At 42.9% G+C, this 16,203-nt stretch overlaps 1 protein-coding gene across 9 annotated transcripts in view; it reads right to left on the minus strand.

The window, feature by feature from the left end:
• The window catches only part of LOC111842606 (unconventional myosin-VIIa-like), a 51,549-nt gene that overhangs the window by 3,625 nt on the left and 31,721 nt on the right, over nucleotides 1–16,203 (minus strand). For 5 of the 9 annotated variants that reach the window (XR_002837950.2, XM_072702355.1, XM_072702354.1 and 2 more), the window contains 23 exons: nucleotides 15,814–16,026; nucleotides 14,791–14,967; nucleotides 13,836–13,925; nucleotides 13,381–13,508; nucleotides 12,676–12,802; nucleotides 12,226–12,345; nucleotides 9,522–9,695; nucleotides 8,551–8,778; nucleotides 7,801–7,971; nucleotides 6,789–6,906; nucleotides 6,253–6,379; nucleotides 5,729–5,898; nucleotides 5,419–5,609; nucleotides 4,983–5,107; nucleotides 4,375–4,532; nucleotides 3,874–4,027; nucleotides 3,600–3,755; nucleotides 3,257–3,362; nucleotides 2,408–2,521; nucleotides 1,968–2,055; nucleotides 1,563–1,669; nucleotides 1,171–1,356; nucleotides 839–955 (listed from right to left, as the gene is read on the minus strand). Coding sequence is in view for 7 of the 9 variants with exons in the window: in XM_072702355.1 (XP_072558456.1) it covers nucleotides 839–955; nucleotides 1,171–1,356; nucleotides 1,563–1,669; nucleotides 1,968–2,055; nucleotides 2,408–2,521; nucleotides 3,257–3,362; nucleotides 3,600–3,755; nucleotides 3,874–4,027; nucleotides 4,375–4,532; nucleotides 4,983–5,107; nucleotides 5,419–5,609; nucleotides 5,729–5,898; nucleotides 6,253–6,379; nucleotides 6,789–6,906; nucleotides 7,801–7,971; nucleotides 8,551–8,778; nucleotides 9,522–9,695; nucleotides 12,226–12,345; nucleotides 12,676–12,802; nucleotides 13,381–13,508; nucleotides 13,836–13,925; nucleotides 14,791–14,967; nucleotides 15,814–16,026 (3,345 nt within the window). In the remaining 2 variants the exon portion in view is untranslated. Of the gene's footprint in view, nucleotides 1–838; nucleotides 956–1,170; nucleotides 1,357–1,562; nucleotides 1,670–1,967; nucleotides 2,056–2,407; nucleotides 2,522–2,601; nucleotides 2,771–3,256; nucleotides 3,363–3,461; nucleotides 3,756–3,873; nucleotides 4,028–4,374; nucleotides 4,533–4,982; nucleotides 5,108–5,418; nucleotides 5,610–5,728; nucleotides 5,899–6,252; nucleotides 6,380–6,788; nucleotides 6,907–7,800; nucleotides 7,972–8,550; nucleotides 8,779–9,521; nucleotides 9,696–12,225; nucleotides 12,346–12,675; nucleotides 12,803–13,380; nucleotides 13,509–13,835; nucleotides 13,926–14,790; nucleotides 14,968–15,813; nucleotides 16,027–16,203 lie in introns of those variants that run through there. The other 4 variants (XM_023809393.2, XM_023809370.2, XM_023809410.2 and 1 more) reach the window with 4 other exon arrangements.

Raw genomic sequence — 16,203 nt, forward strand, 5'->3', positions numbered from 1 at the left:
CACCAAAATCAAACACGGCATGTACATTCTCTGGTGCAAGTTGCTGCTATTATGTTTCTATTGCTGTTCTCAAGAACTTAACATGAAGCTTTTCAATCAGGTTACATTGAGTCCATGCATGTATCTTAAAAATAATGAATGAATATTGTTACATTTACAGAGTAAATTTAGTAGACATTTTATTACTATACCATGCAAGCGATTGCTCTGACTACATTAATTAGTCAATGTATCAATGTAAATTCATTTTATTTTCCAATTAAAAGTGTTATCTATCTTACTAATTTAACCACAGCGCTGATTGTTTCACAAGAGTCTCTTTGAAACCAGGATTCTTGTACATTTTGTCTAAATAGAGAATAGACACAAGCTTATTGCTCATAACGCTTCGATGACGCGTTTTCGGAACCTGCCTGGATGCTGTGCTTCACTGGGAGTCTATGAGAGCTTCATGCAGAGTTTTTGCTTAGACGACATTTATTGGACTGATAGACTTGCAGTCAGACATTTTAAACCCACCTATTTTTTGGGGGTTTGCTAGTTTGTTTAATTTGCAGTGAACATTTGGGGATTTTTAGTAGTACGTTTGCTAACTAAGTTGTGCAGGTGTGTGTTCAAAATGGTCAGACTGGCGAGCATAATTTACATACAAGTAGCTGGCCGACTAAAATGACAAAAGACAGTTTTTGGTTATTCTTCCAGCTCTTGACACTGTGCTTTGCTCATTTGGGAAAAAAAAAACACCATCTGCCACTGCTATACCGCGGCCTCCACCAGGAGAAGAAGTAGCAGAACAAGAAGAGTTTAGTTGCTATCAGGACTGTGTGTAGAACATTACCTTGACCTCAAAGAATGCAGATCCAAACGTTGGCCACTTATAGATGATCTTTAAAAATGTGAGCTTCGCCTCCTCTTTGGACTTGCCGGCCTGCTTATTGATGTAGGCCACCAGAGCCTATGAAGAAAAACAAGGGTCAAACTGAACACCCGGATGAACATGGACTGCACAGAAACATCAAGAACTCCAACTGCTGGTGAAACGATACATCCTAGTTCAAAGAAAAGGAAGAGATCCTAGTGTATTTGGTGACTTTGACTTAATCCAGCCCAACAGAGATACACATGGAGTGCGGCTTTGGGTGCACGTCCCTCATACTACCATCTACTCACCCGTCTCCAGTCTTCGAGTGTGAGCTGCCCTATGACATCCTGGGGTACCAGTTCCTTCAGCATCTTGGGGATGTTGGAGAAGAAGATCTTGTCCTCCTCAAACTTGACACGGTAGATCAGCGCCCCCAGCTGGAGGACCTCCTCAAGTGTACAGCTGTGGTAGCCACGGAGATATTTGGGTAGCTCCTGAAGAAAGATTAAAGAGAGCTAGAATGGTCGTAAGCACTCACATACACACACATAAGCTATATAACCACATACACATATGTAAAAATATGGTGTATATAAATACATATATATCCTAAACAACACATAACAAACCCATTTGAAAAACACATATACATAAGATACACATAGTTATATACATACAGGACAATATTGTTGCTGACTACCTGGTAAAAATGGAAGACAGAATCAGCCACAGAGTCTTTCCCTGGAACAGTATTGGTCCAGAGTTTCTTCATGAAGAACACCTGGTAGGTCAAAGAAGGTGGTGCACCTGTGGGTAAAGTGTGGGTGAACGTGTGGGAGAACAGCCACCACTTGGTTTTTGTCAAAACCCTGAAGAGGAAGATTAGAAATAGCCCTGAGCTGGCCCAAAAAGTCTGAAATTAAGCAGATTAATAATCACTAACCTGTAGAGCGATGGATTGCGTGATTCCAGAACATTCCAACGACACTAATACTATTAAAGCACATTCATGAAGTCTGTAGACCTAAGAGCTCCAACTTTAGAGAAGTCGTGAGAAACATGCAGCAAATTGGTTTATAGGCATGAAAGAAAGGACTGAGCTTACCATCCTTGGCGGGCCGGGCTGTGCGGATCCAGTCTGTTAGTTGCCTGACAAAGTCAAAGAAGAAGTCCCCTTCTGGCATGCTAATCACCTGTACAACAGAGGGGGGGGGGGCGGCTGAGGCATGGGAATTGCATTTGAATCATCATCATGGAGGCCGCAAGTGTTCTGCTGTCGCTCTGGTCACAACCACTTAACTGGGGTAATTTAATCTTTAATGACAGTAGGAACTTTGTCCTGAGATTACTTTGATGCCTGCAGTGAAATGTAGCCAAAGACTTTTCAATCTGAGTCCCAGGAGGCGCCCTCTAATAAAGCCTGTGTGAAGACCTTAGATTGTCATAGTGTGTAATACAATACTGCAGAAACTTCAGTTGTACACTGCACTGTGGTTTATAATCTTTTTGAAATGTTCCTGTCTGATGAATGTTGACCGTACTCACCCTGTCTGAGATTTTCACAAACAAACTGAAGCCCTCAACTGACTTGAGTTGTAGGCGACTGGAGATGCTCAGGCAGAAGTCTTTGGCTTTTGTGCTTGACTCCACTTCAAACACCTAAAAATAGCAAAAAAGCATAAATATGAGTCTGGGAGTCATTAGGGAGTCCTTACGACCCCCCCCCCCCCCCCCCCGATGTTCTTTGGATGCTCTGACCTTGCTGCATTGTAGTTAGCCTGCCACAATGTTGTATAAAAGCTGTGTGAATGTTGTGTACTGTAAAGAGACTTTTCTTAATCTCTCAATGCCTCACAAATCAAATACACCAAAAACTTACCTGAGGTGCCACATGGGGTTCGACTGCCTCTGCATTAATAAAGCTGGTTTCAGAGACACATGGTTGGACGGAATGCAGAATGCACATTTACCTTTCTTGAAATTACTTGGTCAGGAGGGGTAATTTTAATTCCCCAGTTATCTTCCAGAAGCATGAACCTACATGCTGTAGAGGTGCTCCCCAGCTGGGTCATGGGTGTATAATGAACGGAAAACACCCACCTCTGTAGAGGTGGATATTTCAGGTGCAGAGAGTAAAAATCCAGACCAAGATTTCGTTTCAACCAACCATTTGAGTACTCTGACTGTGATTCTTTATACTCAGCTGGTTGGTAAAAACAAAATCTTGGTCTGGATTATGACTTCCAGAGCCTCAGCTATCAACCTCTGATCCTACTCCATAGCGTAACAAATACCTAAAAGCGGAAATCCACCTTGGACCTCAAAAGTAAAGATTGGCAAGCATAAAGACCTGAAAAAAGCAATGATATTGACGGTGCCTATCCTGGTCCGAACCTGGTCTGTGTCATTGGGGAAGTGGACCTTATGGAAGATCTGGGTGGTCTTGTGCTGGATGGCTTCCACCTCCACCAGGTGAGGGGGGTATTTTCTGGCACCATTCCTGAAATAAAAAAATGAAAAGAAAAAAAAACAAAGGTCCACAAAGACTAAGCATCTGGCAAGAATATGACATCATGGTGCAGTCTCAGCCACGACTCACCTGAGATGTCATGAAGAAAAACAGGATGATAATAGGACTTGGGAAGCCTTACAGCAAACTAACACTAATCCTAATCGATAGAAAGATTGTGTACATATTACATAAAAGGTAGAACCCTAGGGCGTGTGAGCTGCAGACCTAAGTGCCTTTAGAAGCCGCTGCATGCAGTCTGCTGCCAGTGGATGGTGCTTCCTGGCTTGCAGGAACTTCTGGACATGGGATAACAGCAGGTTACTGGGGGGAAAGAGGCCTGTGCAGAGCCACAGCAGCTCCCAGCCCTTCTCCTCGCTGTACCTGCAGAGGTTTAGGGGGGCAGAGTCAAAGCCAGCCCTCAGGTGGGTCTTCTGAGCAATGCTCGGGCAACTGCACCCCCAGCAATATACAATGAACAAGTCGAGCATCTCGGACTTACTTTACATGATTTTCAGTGAGTTGCTTAAGGATCTGGCAGAAGATCTCATCCTTCAAGGGCTCTGACTTTAAGGCACACTCAAATATCTGGCTGGTGAGCTCATTCACGGATCGCGTGCTCTTGGATGGGTAATCGCCCATGTACTTCATTATGAGTTCAATGGTGGTGGTCAAGGATAACAGTACAAAGTGCCTGGAAGTACACACCACTGTGTCTTTGAGGGAGAACCCCCCCAATCAGCGAAATCTGCAGAGGGGGGCATGTCAGAGGTGTGCTTCTCTGAAGCCATACAAAGTTGTCATTAACTGAGTAGGAAGATGTTTGGAATTATGAGGATGAAACGGATATTTGAGCATGAAGCATAATGGGAATATGAATATAATGGGAGTATGAATATAATGGAAGTAGGAAAATAATGGGAGCATGAATATAATGGGAACATGAATTGAGTGTGAGAATTGGTGGAAGTATGACAAAGGTGCCTGACAAGGTGAAGGATATCAGTGAAAGCAGCGCAGGCCTCCTGGGACAGACCCTCATGGCTCAGGATCTTCTTCAGCAAAGGCTGCTTGATGGGCTGTCGTGCACAGCTCCATAGCTTCTCCTGGCCCCAGCTGTTGGAGTCCATCACTTGTGCCAGGGTGCCCTTCAGTGGGGGCCTGCAGGGATGGACATGGGGCAGAGTCAGAATCTGTGTGCAGTGGGGGAGTCACTAGGGTGTTTTGGTCCAAATAAATGTCATTAAAATCAGACCCTCCAGGAAAGGCTCAGTCTCCCTTTTCTTGAATCTCTATGTGACACTTAGCTAGAGGTTAGCATGTTTTAATTAAAGGAAGAAAAATTGTTTCTGAGGAGGTAAATGGAGTGTAAAAGCAGAATTTAGCAGAGGCAGAAAGCTCAGGTACAGAAAGTACAAATCCAGGCCAAGATTTTGTTTTGACCAACCAGTTGAGTATAAAGAGTCACACTAACAGAGTACTCAACTTTTTGGTTGAAACAAAATTTTGGTCTGGATTTGTACTTTCTGGACCTGAAATTTTCCACCTCCGAGACTTAGACAGTAAAAGATTGGTATAAAGAGTGAGAGACAGACAAATAGAATGATGTACCTGAAATAGTTGTAGGAGAACTCCTCCAGTGTATAGGGGGCACTCTTTTCCACACTGTCCTCTGGCGGGAGAACCAACAGGCCCAAAGATTCCCTCCGCTGGTCCGGAGCTGCAGTTATTACTGCCTGTGATGCAGAAATGGAGGGTGATGTCACTGACCTCTGATAATACACTGCTACAAAGCCCAGGGGACTGTTACCTCTATCTGTATTAAAAATAAACTTGAAAACCAGATTTATTTCCGATGAATGTAAAGACATTAAAAGACAGAGGCACAAACTTGAGAGTCAACAATTAATACAAAATAATTGAGAAATTGACTGAAAGCAAACAGACAGAGATTGATAAACACATGGACAGAAAAGATGTATATACACAACAAGCAGATACACAAACAGGAAAAAGCAGACTTGCACGTTTGGCAGAGGTCACTGACCGCAATGTCACACTGAGGCCTGGTGATAGCAGGAAGCACATAGACACAGTCCACTGGGAAGTCACCGCTCTCCTTGGTCCTAACGTTGATGCCATGAGCCCAGCCCGAGTTCATCACCTGCTCCCCTGTGTCCTGGTCCAGTTGGATGAGGTCACCTCTGGCGAAGTCGAGGAATGTTGAGTCCTCTGTGGCTGTCACATAAAACCCAACCCCCCCAAGCTGCTGATTTAGAATTTCAGGTCAACATGTAGTCATGTGTGTCGGGTGAATGTGGGGGGTTGGTGGCACAGAAATTGGCGGAAGCTGTCACCTGAGTTTGAATTGTCCTGCAGCGCCACAACGAACTTCGACCTTCTCCTTAGTCCCTCGAGAAAGATCACCACCAGATCGCGGATGTCCTCAGCGTTGTTGGATGTGAAGGTATACTCTTCCCCTTTGATGGTAGCCAATGTGAAGCTCTGTCCCAGAAGTTTGCCCCCCCTGCCGTGAAACCAGAAAAAGGTCGCTTTAGCTGGGAAGCAGGCATCACTTATTTTGGGAAAATGTAAAAGTGGTGGGAAAATATCACCGGTAACCACTGGTCCAGTACTCATACACAGGGTCAGTAGAATACAAAGGAGATCAAGTTTATGCTTGTCACTGAATCTCGTTTGCATTCTTTTTGTTTTTTATAAACAAAGACCTTTAGATTTTCTGTTTGTTTCAGAATTTTTGTTAAGCTGAGGGAGTGTCGGGCAGCTTTGTTCCATTTCTAAGCCGAAATATAATAGCCCAAATTCTAAATGGTTGCTGACGTCACGCAAAAGAAGTCGCCCATCCAGATATCAGGGACACCTGCTGCTGGAAACGACAGTGATTTCTGGGAAGGAGAGCTCCAGGAGGACCTCCTCTTGATCGTCCACAAAGTAAACACCGGTCCAGTTCACAGCAACGATGACATCATTCTTCGGCAGGCTGGGGCCTAGAGAGCAAGATGGAGCAAAGAGAGCATCATAAACACTCACCTGGATTTCATGGTGGAAGGAATGGTTTTAACCAGGTATCACCCTCTCACTCTGGCATGAAGGTCCCAGAGTTGCCAACATTGGTCAGCTGGCTGGTGTGAGATTTTCAATTCCAAACAAATTTGCACACACATTTACATGTATGGAACAGTTTCATTATCTTTTGAATAGTCTGTAGGGTTTGCAAAATACCCCAACGCTTGTGATGTAGCTAATTTTAGGTTTTTAATGACATAATACAGATCTTCTGTAAGATTTCTTGCGTGAGTGTGAGTCTGAAAGTGTGAGTGTCACGCCAGATGCGTCTGAGTTGGCAACCCTTAGGTCCCACAAGGCACCTGCTCCCCGTGCAGAACAGTCACCCACCTGAGAACTTAAAGGCCTCAAAGAACCGTGAGAATAGCAAAGGCCATTTGAAACGTGCAAAGTCCACCACTTCTTCCTTGACCCTCTGTGCCTCTGTCAGGCTTCGAGTGCAGATTCCCTGTGGAATGCAGTATAGAGCTCATACCAATACAAATGTAAATACACAACAGTAACCACAGTAAGGAGAAAACAGTGGAATGGTCATTGAAGCGTGTTATGGCACATGCTGAGTTTAAGGGCCAGTAAATGTACCCAGGAGCAGGAAAAATAATTAAATGACCAAGTTGTCATTGTCCAAGCCATCCAAGGTCAAAGGGCTGTGATTATATGAGTTTAATATGATGGTATATGGGCAGAAAACCTTATTTGTGGGACAAGGAAACAGACGCCCAGAGGTGCTGAATCCCCAGCTGCACGGAGTCATTAATTAGCGGGAGTCATTCGGAAATTAGCGGGAGAACATTTCAAACTGGATTTAAGGAAGCACTTCTTTACACAGCGTGTAGTCAGAGTATGGAATAGTCTTCCTGATAACGTAATGCAAGCTGAATCCTTGGGTTCCTTTAAATCAGAGCTAGATAAGATTTTAACAACTCTGAGCTATTAGTTAAGTTCTCCCCAAGCGAGCTCGATGGGCCGAATGGCCTCCTCTCGTTTGTATAGTTCTTATGTTCTTACCTGGTAGCCCCAATATTATTTGAACAAAATGTAACTACGACTTTAGCAGCCGGTCTTGCCCAGAAAGCCCTAGAGCAGTGTTTCCCAATCCGGTCCTCGGGTCCCAGAGTCAGTCCATGTTTTTACTCCCTCCAAGTTCCCAGCCAGACAATCTGTGGACTGTCTGTGGGTCCCCAAGGACCGCACTGGGAAACAGTGCCCTAGAGTAAACCAGAATTGTGTTTTGGGGTGAGCAGCTGCTGACTAGTTACCCAATGACTAGTTTGCTGTGCATTTGCAGGGAGTTCCTTGGTTGACTGCTGAACAGCCCAGCAACTGACTGGATGGCACATACCTTCTTGAATGCTGTGGTGACCATTTGTGCCCACTTCTCCATGGTCCTAGAGGAGTTAATCTCACGGTCAGGGATATACGATGAGACTAGGCTGAGGAGACGTTCAGGTATCAGGTTGCGCCCATATTCTGCAAAGTATTGCTGGGCAGCCAGCCGGGCCAGGTCCTCCTCCTGGGGGTTTAAGTGGAGGGACAAGGTCAAGGGGTCACAAAATGCAAAAATCCATCCATCCATTTTCTGTAATCGCTTATCCTATTCAGGGTCACGGGGAGTCCAGGGGAGTCCTATCCTCCAGGCTATGGGTGCAAGGCAGGGAATAACCTAGGATGGGATGCCCATCTATTGTAGGGCACTATTATGAAAATATCACCAAAAAAGGCAGAACTCCCAACTAGCCAATTGGGTACAACATCAATGCTTCCTTATCAGAGCAGCAGGTTACACAAAGTATAGGGTTTTTAACTGAATGTTTTAAAATTAACCTCTCAGACACCCTAAATCTTTTAGCGGAAAATTTGCAGTTTGTTTCTGTACATTAATTTGTAACTATCTGCCATCATTTCAGAGACCTATATCAGCAATCTGAGCATAATGTGACACCACTAAATGATACCTATGCTTAGATCATATACAAAGTTTCTATATCCATCACATAAAATTCCTGCAACATTAAAACATGATCGGGTACCAGCTCTATCCAAACCTAGCTCTAATTTCTCATGTTGCATCTACAATTCAATATGATCTTACCAGGTCACATCGGTACTCGCCAAACTTGACACCACGGACGATCTGTTGGTAGATCAGGTTGGTGGCCACACTGTCATCACCTGGGTTGTGCCAAGGTGTGAAGATTTCCTTGCGGAAGAACAGCCTCCAGGGGGCATTGCGCTCCTGGGCACCCTGCTCCTTGGCATACTGCTCGCACTGGGACACAGCATCCATTACGTGGTCGTTCCCGCTGCCCAGGGAGGACACCTGTATGGTGAAATTCACAGTTGATGCCAACCTAGAAGGACCATATCTATAGTGCTCACAGAAAGCCTTAGGGCGCTTGCATAATTCTGCAAAAACGTTGCAAATTTATTGGTCTTATAACAAAAATCAATTAACAAGCAATATTAAACATATCTGCACATATCTTCCACACAGATGTTTTGTTTTTAGTAAGTGTCATAATTTTTTTTGAATCACTCATTCAATTCTGTGCTTGCCATTTTACTATTAATTGCAATTGTAGTAATTGGCTCCCAAACAGATGTATGGCATTGTGTGTTATTGCAAAGGTGTTACTTATTAAAAAGCACCCAGTGAGACTGCTTATCAATGAACTTTTTAGCTCGGAACAGCTCGTTTACAACTATAATTTGGATTTCAATTTATTACTACTTGAAATAAATGTTCTACTTACAACTACTGGTTGTTTTTAACATGATCTATATTTTTTGTAAACAAATGAGTAATAATTTTTGCTACAAACCAACAATTTTGCAAGCACCCCAAGACTTTCTGTGAGTAATGTATATGAAAATTGCTGTGAAATCCATGGGACAGCACCAACACTGCTGATTATGCTTTTCTGGTGCAAAGAGCAAACGGATTATCATGTAGTAGGTATTTGTGCATTAGCACAGTGTCTCTCAATCCGGTCCTTGGGGACCCACAATCGGTCCATGTTTTGGATTGGGAAACACTGCGTTAGCATATGTGTCTGCGTGCACCTTGTCAAACAGGGCAATGTAGAGGGAGAAGCCAAAGGTGTCGCTCAGGCCGACCCTTTCTGCCAGTGTATCACACAGCTCTTTCGCTGTGGTGGCCGAGTCTGTCAGCAGGGTCTTGGTTGTGCCGTCCATGAAGGTCACCGGGAGCATGATGGGCTTCTTTGACTTAGTGGCCTGGGGCAAGAAACTCAACCAAGTTAGAACCCATGTTTCCACAAATACCGATCGATTGACACATTGCCAATAAATTCTTTCTGATTTAATAAAAGCATCATAGACTATGTAGAATAAGGAAAGTAAAAAACAGCATTTTCAATCTCCAGCTGTCTGTAACTAAGAAGCCTACATACTGAAATACTTAATGTAGCTCAAAGAGCACTGTACAGCATCTGGTCAGTTATGAATTATATACATTAAGTGTGCATTACAATGGGTGTAAACAGCCCTCATTAGTATGAGAATGTCTCAATGCTTTGAAATGTCAAACACAAACAATTAAATGCTACACAAACGGACAAGATGTCGCATCATTCTTCAGCACTGGACGTGTTCAGTGCTATGTGGATAGTAAGGGCCTTATAATTGATAACGAAATTGATATAGTAAATGAGTTTAATGATTATTTTTCAAGGGTGTTCACAGTAGTTAACACAAGTAACTTACCACCAATTAATATGAATACAGCATCGTCTATGACCAATTTATGTATAACTGAGGTTGATGTGATACTAAGCCTAGCTAAACTCAAAATAAATAAATCGCAGGGCCCTGATGGCATCTTACCTATAGTCTTAAAGGAGATGAGGGATATTATTAGCCAACCTTTAACTTTAATATTCCAGAAATCGTTATCTGCGGGTATGGTACCATCAGATTGGAAGCATGCTAATATAACACCCATATTCAAAAAAGGGGATAGAAGTAATCCAGCAAACTACAGGCCAATCAGTTTAACTAGCATTACTGGAAAAATAATGGAAGCTATAATTCAAGTGAAAATGGTAGATTACCTAGATGCAAATAACATTATAAAGGATAACGAACATGGATTTAGGAGAGGTAGATCCTGCTTAACAAATCTACTTGAGTTCTTTGAGGAAGCTACAAGTGAAATTGATCACAAAAAGGCCTATGATGTGATTTACTTAGATTTCCAGAAGGCCTTTGATGTTGTCCCTCACAAACGGCTCTTGCTAAAGCTTAAAGCTGCAGGGATTTTAGGAGCTGTGGCAGCTTGGATCGAAAACTGGCTAACTGACAGGAAGCAGCGAGTAGTTATTAGAGGCACTATGTCACAGTGGGCCTCCGTTCGTAGTGGGGTACCGCAGGGTTCAATTTTAAGACCACTATTGTTACTAATTTACATTAATGATATTGACACAAATACATACAGTAAATTGGTTAAATTTGCAGACGACACCAAGGTGGGCGGTGTAGCAGATACTGATCTAGCAGCAGAGAGGCTTCAACGGGATCTGGATTTAATTAGCGAATGGGGTGATACTTGGCAGACGAAATTTAACACAGATAAATGTAAGGTAATCCATGCAGGGAGCAGAAATATAAAGTACAGATATTTTATAGGTTCCACTGAAATAAAGGTAGCTGATTACGAGAAAGATCTCGGTATGTATGTTGATGCTTCCATGTCCCACTCTCGCCAGTGTGGGGAAGCAATAAAAAAGGCGAACAGAATGTTGGGTTATATCTCTAGGTGTGTGGAGTTTAAGTCAAGGGAGGTGATGTTACACTTATATAATTCCTTGGTAAGACCTCACCTAGAATACTGTGTGCAGGTTTGGTCACCATACCTCAAGAAGGACATTGCTGCCTTAGAAAAGGTGCAACGAAGAGCTACGAGAATGATTCCTGGTCTTAGAGGAATGTCTTATGAGGAGAGGTTAGCGGAACTGAATCTGTTTAGCCTTGAGCAAAGGAGACTAAGGGGGGATATGATTCAGGTCTATAAGATTCTAACGGGTCTGGATGCTGTTCAGACAAATGACTATTTCAATATTAGTCTAAATACTAGAACTCGTGGCCATAAGTGGAAATTAGTGGGAGAACATTTTAAAACAAATTTGAGGAAGCACTTCTTTACACAGCGTGTAGTTAGAGTATGGAATAGTCTTCCTGCTAGTGTAGCGGAAGCTAAAACCATGGGTTCCTTTAAATCAGAGCTAGATAAGATTTTAACAACTCTGAGCTATTAGTTAAGTTCTCCCCAAACGAGCTTGATGGGCCGAATGGCCTCCTCTCGTTTGTAAATTTCTTATGTTCTTATGTTCTTAAGCTTTCAGAGTTTAAATTTATGAGTCGACAAAAACATCATCATCACTATTAAAGAATTTTGGAATTGAAATTGAGGTAGTGTTTGGCATTTCAGGTCCAGCAAGTACAAATCCAGACCAGAATTTTGTTTCTACTGACTACTGGAGTATAAAGAATCATAGTACTCAAGTGGTTGGTAGAAACAAAATCCTGGTCTGGATTTGTCCTTGCTGGGCCTGAAATGCACATCACTAAATTGAGGGTTAAAAGATTTAGTGGAAAAGACTCAAATGACTCAAAGGGTTGAAATAAACGAGGAGACCCAGGTTCTCCTGGTTTTGTGGGTTGTCAGAAACTTCAGACAATGACTTTGACACTGAATGTGCAGGCACTTAGAGTTAGAGGAGGAAGAGGGTGGAGAAGTGAAGCTCACTTGTAGTTCAAGCCAAGATGGTGGTTGGGCCCGAGTCCCATTCATAGCAGTTCTTCTTAGCCGGTCTTCCAAGTAAAGGGCATAGCCAGGAAGAGCTGTGTTGATGAAGTTCTGCAGATACTGTAGGACAGTGGAGCAGAGGTATAAATTTCAGGTCCAGAAAGTAAAAATCCAGACCAAGATTTTGTTTCAACCAACAGGTTAAGTACTCTGTGACTGTGACTTATTATACTCAACAGCATGGTGGATCGAAACAAAATCTTGGTCTGGATTTTTAATTTCTGAACTTGAAATATTTACCTCTGCACAGAAGACAGGTGGAACTCATAGACTAAGAGAAACACACAGTTTGCACAAATTATGCTTCCTAATGAAAAAGGGGGATGAAGAACCAAACAGAAAAATGAAATAGGTATGTGAAATATCCTGTGTGTGCTAGTGATGTCATACTTTTATAAACTTTGTAGAGGGTGCAAAGCAACCAACGCAAAGTGAGATGAGCAGCCATCCGCGTATGTGGCTGGCCTTTGAAGGGTTCTGGGTCAACTGCTTGCAGATCTGACAGTAGATCTCATCTCTGAAAAGAAGAGGGTCACTGCATAATATCATACTCACGCATTCACTGCACAATCTAGCATTCTGCAAATTCTGTAGTAGTCAGAAAGACCGTCTATATCTACTATACAGAATGTATTATTCACAGCTACAGATGCAGACAGACATCTTTTTGGAATTTTGTGTAAGACAATGGGAAAATCACATACGTTAGATGTGACTGAAGAGCAAATTTTTAGAACTCAGTCCGTTTGTTGTTGTTCTTGAGATGAGACAGTGCTGAGAACCAAAAGTCACTCAGTCCTTATGTAATCCAATGAAGATCTTTCATTATATTTCCAAAACTCACTAAGCCCAAAGAAATTTTCTCAAAAAAGTATCGCATGGACGGAGTAAGTTTTGTAAATTTGCTCTTCAATTAAAGACAATACATGCTGATGAATTATAAAGATCATTCGACACCTTCAGTTAGAGAGGAAGAATACACATTTCTGTACAATGCTCTGTTAATTCCAAAGACAACATGCTCTATTCCACTTCCACTGATTTGTATTGGTAGCATATTTAGAGTAAGTCATGGATCTTAAGTGTTTGGCTCACCTGAGGGCAGGCCGCAAAATGCCATTGCCAATGATAAAGTGCAGCTTCTCCAGGTTGGAGGTAGGCCGCTCCTCCAGCATGCTGTTTTCTGGAGCGCTGTAGTCAAAGTCGTTCAGAAGCCTGATCACCTGGAGTACAAACAGGAAATGTCTCCATGAACCCATGTGTCATCCCCCATATAAATACTCAAACTATAATAGGTCAATGTATTTTTTAGTCAAAGGTTACTAGAGGTGGAAATTTCAGGTCCAAAAAGTAAAAATCCAGACCAAGATTTTGTTTCAACCAACCAAGTGAGCATTCTGTGACTTTGACTCTTTATGTTCAACTGGTTGGTTGAAATAATATCTTGGTCTGGATTTTTACTTTCTGGACCTGAAATTTCTACCCCTGAAGGTTACCTGTTCTTTATTTAGAAGCGTTGGTAAACCATGCTTAACAGTGTTGGCTCTCACCTCCACCGTGATCTTTGACTTCCTCTTTAGAGTGAGGGAGACTAGCTTGTGTCGCGCAGTGTTTCGACGGTGGCTTACAACATCAGTGCTCTGTGAGGCAGAGGGGCTTATTATAAGGCTGCGGAATAAGCTGCATTAATTAGAGGATCATTTGTTGCTGATTAAGACCACAAGAGATATCAGTACTTTGAGATGTGCATGAATCACCTCAGGGATGCATAAATACAATTGCACAATTTTTGCAGCTTTGGAGATAAAAATGTTGACTAAAATAAAAAGGACCACGAAAACTAAAAGTTGGGAACCTATTTACCATCCACTTTCTATATCAGTTTATCCAATACAGGGTCAAAGTAAGTTACTCCAGTCACAAGACGTGCTATCACACACAGTGGGTACTTCCCTGCTTATCCAGTACAGGGTTGTGGTGTGATGGGCAATTTATATACACTGGTTCACAAATAATGCACGTCTTCAGATATGTGTTTCTCAAGCCAATTCTCAGGGACCCCCAGACAATCCACATTTTTCCTCCCTCCTGGCTCCCAGCCAATCAAGAACATTGATGACCTGGTTGATTAGGTACAGACTGTCTGGGGTCTTCTAAGGACTGGCATGAGAAACACTGCTTTGGTGGCACCAAACCATAGTACCTAATCAACATGTACATGGACAGAACACACAAACTCCACACAGTTGGGGCAGAAATGAGACAGACATGCCAGCATATTTGAAGCTACGTAAGTATCCACTAGCTACCATGCCTGCTACTCACCAGAAACAGACGGTTCTCTGTTACCTTCAGCTTAGATACATACTTATGCTCAAAACAAATCTGGTCTGCAGTGTGAGAGCTCACAGCTGCTCTGACAATATAACACCCACTAAAATGACTCAGCTGGACCCTTGATGGGTCTTTCTCATCCCTCCCAGTTACACCACATTGCCCGTTCACCTCCTCAGCTCCCTGCAGGGCCTTCAGCTCATGCTTATACGTCCTCTTCCCGAGGGTCTCGTAGATTTTCGTCATGACGGGAATCTTTTCGCTGCCATCACTGACGACAGTGTGGATCTTGGGCTCCGGAAGATCACCCATGAACCTCAGTATCGTGATCCAGATGGCCAAGGCTGCCTGCAAATTTAAAGCAAAGTATGTTAAAAAATGAAGAACAAAAATGTGCATTGCAAATAAATAAATAAATAATACAGCGAAAGCTCTCGTATCCAGCATTCAAGCAACCGACAACTCTAAAATATCAGTACAAAAATTTTATAATTTATCATAAATAATAACACCATTCTATTAAAATTATTGAAAAAAAACAAAGAAAAGCATTGCAGCATACAAATGCTTGTTCCTATTCCTGCCTACAGAGTGGCGTGCTTTAGTCCTCTTTCTGCTTGTTCTGCTGTCGTTTACCATGAAATCTCCTGTCTATTGAATATCTGGCAGCACAATAATCATTAATATGTATGTATAAAATATGGGTGACCAGATAATCCTTGTTAGGGAGGACACTTTGAGCTACTTCGGCAAACTACTTTAAATGGTTCCTGTGCTTGGCTAAATAGTCCAGTTCTTTTTGTGCTGATTGGTTTGAAAGACTCATCCAGCTGTTTCACATTATTAGTGACACATGCAGTATTATAGGACATTGACCAATCTTTGATCATTGACTGATCTTTTGATTGAAATAGTAGTTTACAAATCCAGTCCTAGTTCAAAGTGTCCTCCCTGACATGGATTATCTTGTCACCCTAGTATAAAAGGATTAAAAAGTGTAAGAAATGTGTTACTAGAGTAACATTCAACTATCTGGAAAATACCGGCAGTGCCTTGCTCCCTACTTTGCCAGATATGAGGACTTTTATTGTCATTTAAAGATAAGTAAGATGCTACATCTTTTAGGGAATGGCCCATTGCAATTGAGGTAAACTAGGCAGTGACAATGTGACTGGTCAGGAGCTGGTTAAGTACCATCTGGTCTCCCTCGTCTTCATGTAAGAGAAGTGGCAGTTTGAGGGGGCGCCGCGTGTGGCACGGCGTGGCACTGCCCTGGAAGTATGTGGCGGCGAACTTGGCGAACTTATACTCCGACAGGTCCTCCTCCTCAGCCACAGGGAGAGGGAGAACTCTGGCCATGTCCACCTCCTCCACCTGCTCGGCCTTCCCTGGATCCCGCTCCAGGTCCTGGTGCATTTGTGTGCGTGCGCGCACGTGGGCATACACGCACACGCACGCACAGAGCCACGCACACGCGCGCAGGAAGAGGCGCACACACGCACACCACAGCAGGACACAAAACGGCTCTCAAATTTAAGTTGGCATGAGTAAAATAACACAAATTATACTGAATAGACAGATGGC

This window comes from Paramormyrops kingsleyae, chromosome 18, assembly GCF_048594095.1.
Source record: "Paramormyrops kingsleyae isolate MSU_618 chromosome 18, PKINGS_0.4, whole genome shotgun sequence".
Taxonomy (NCBI): Eukaryota; Metazoa; Chordata; class Actinopteri; order Osteoglossiformes; family Mormyridae; genus Paramormyrops; species Paramormyrops kingsleyae.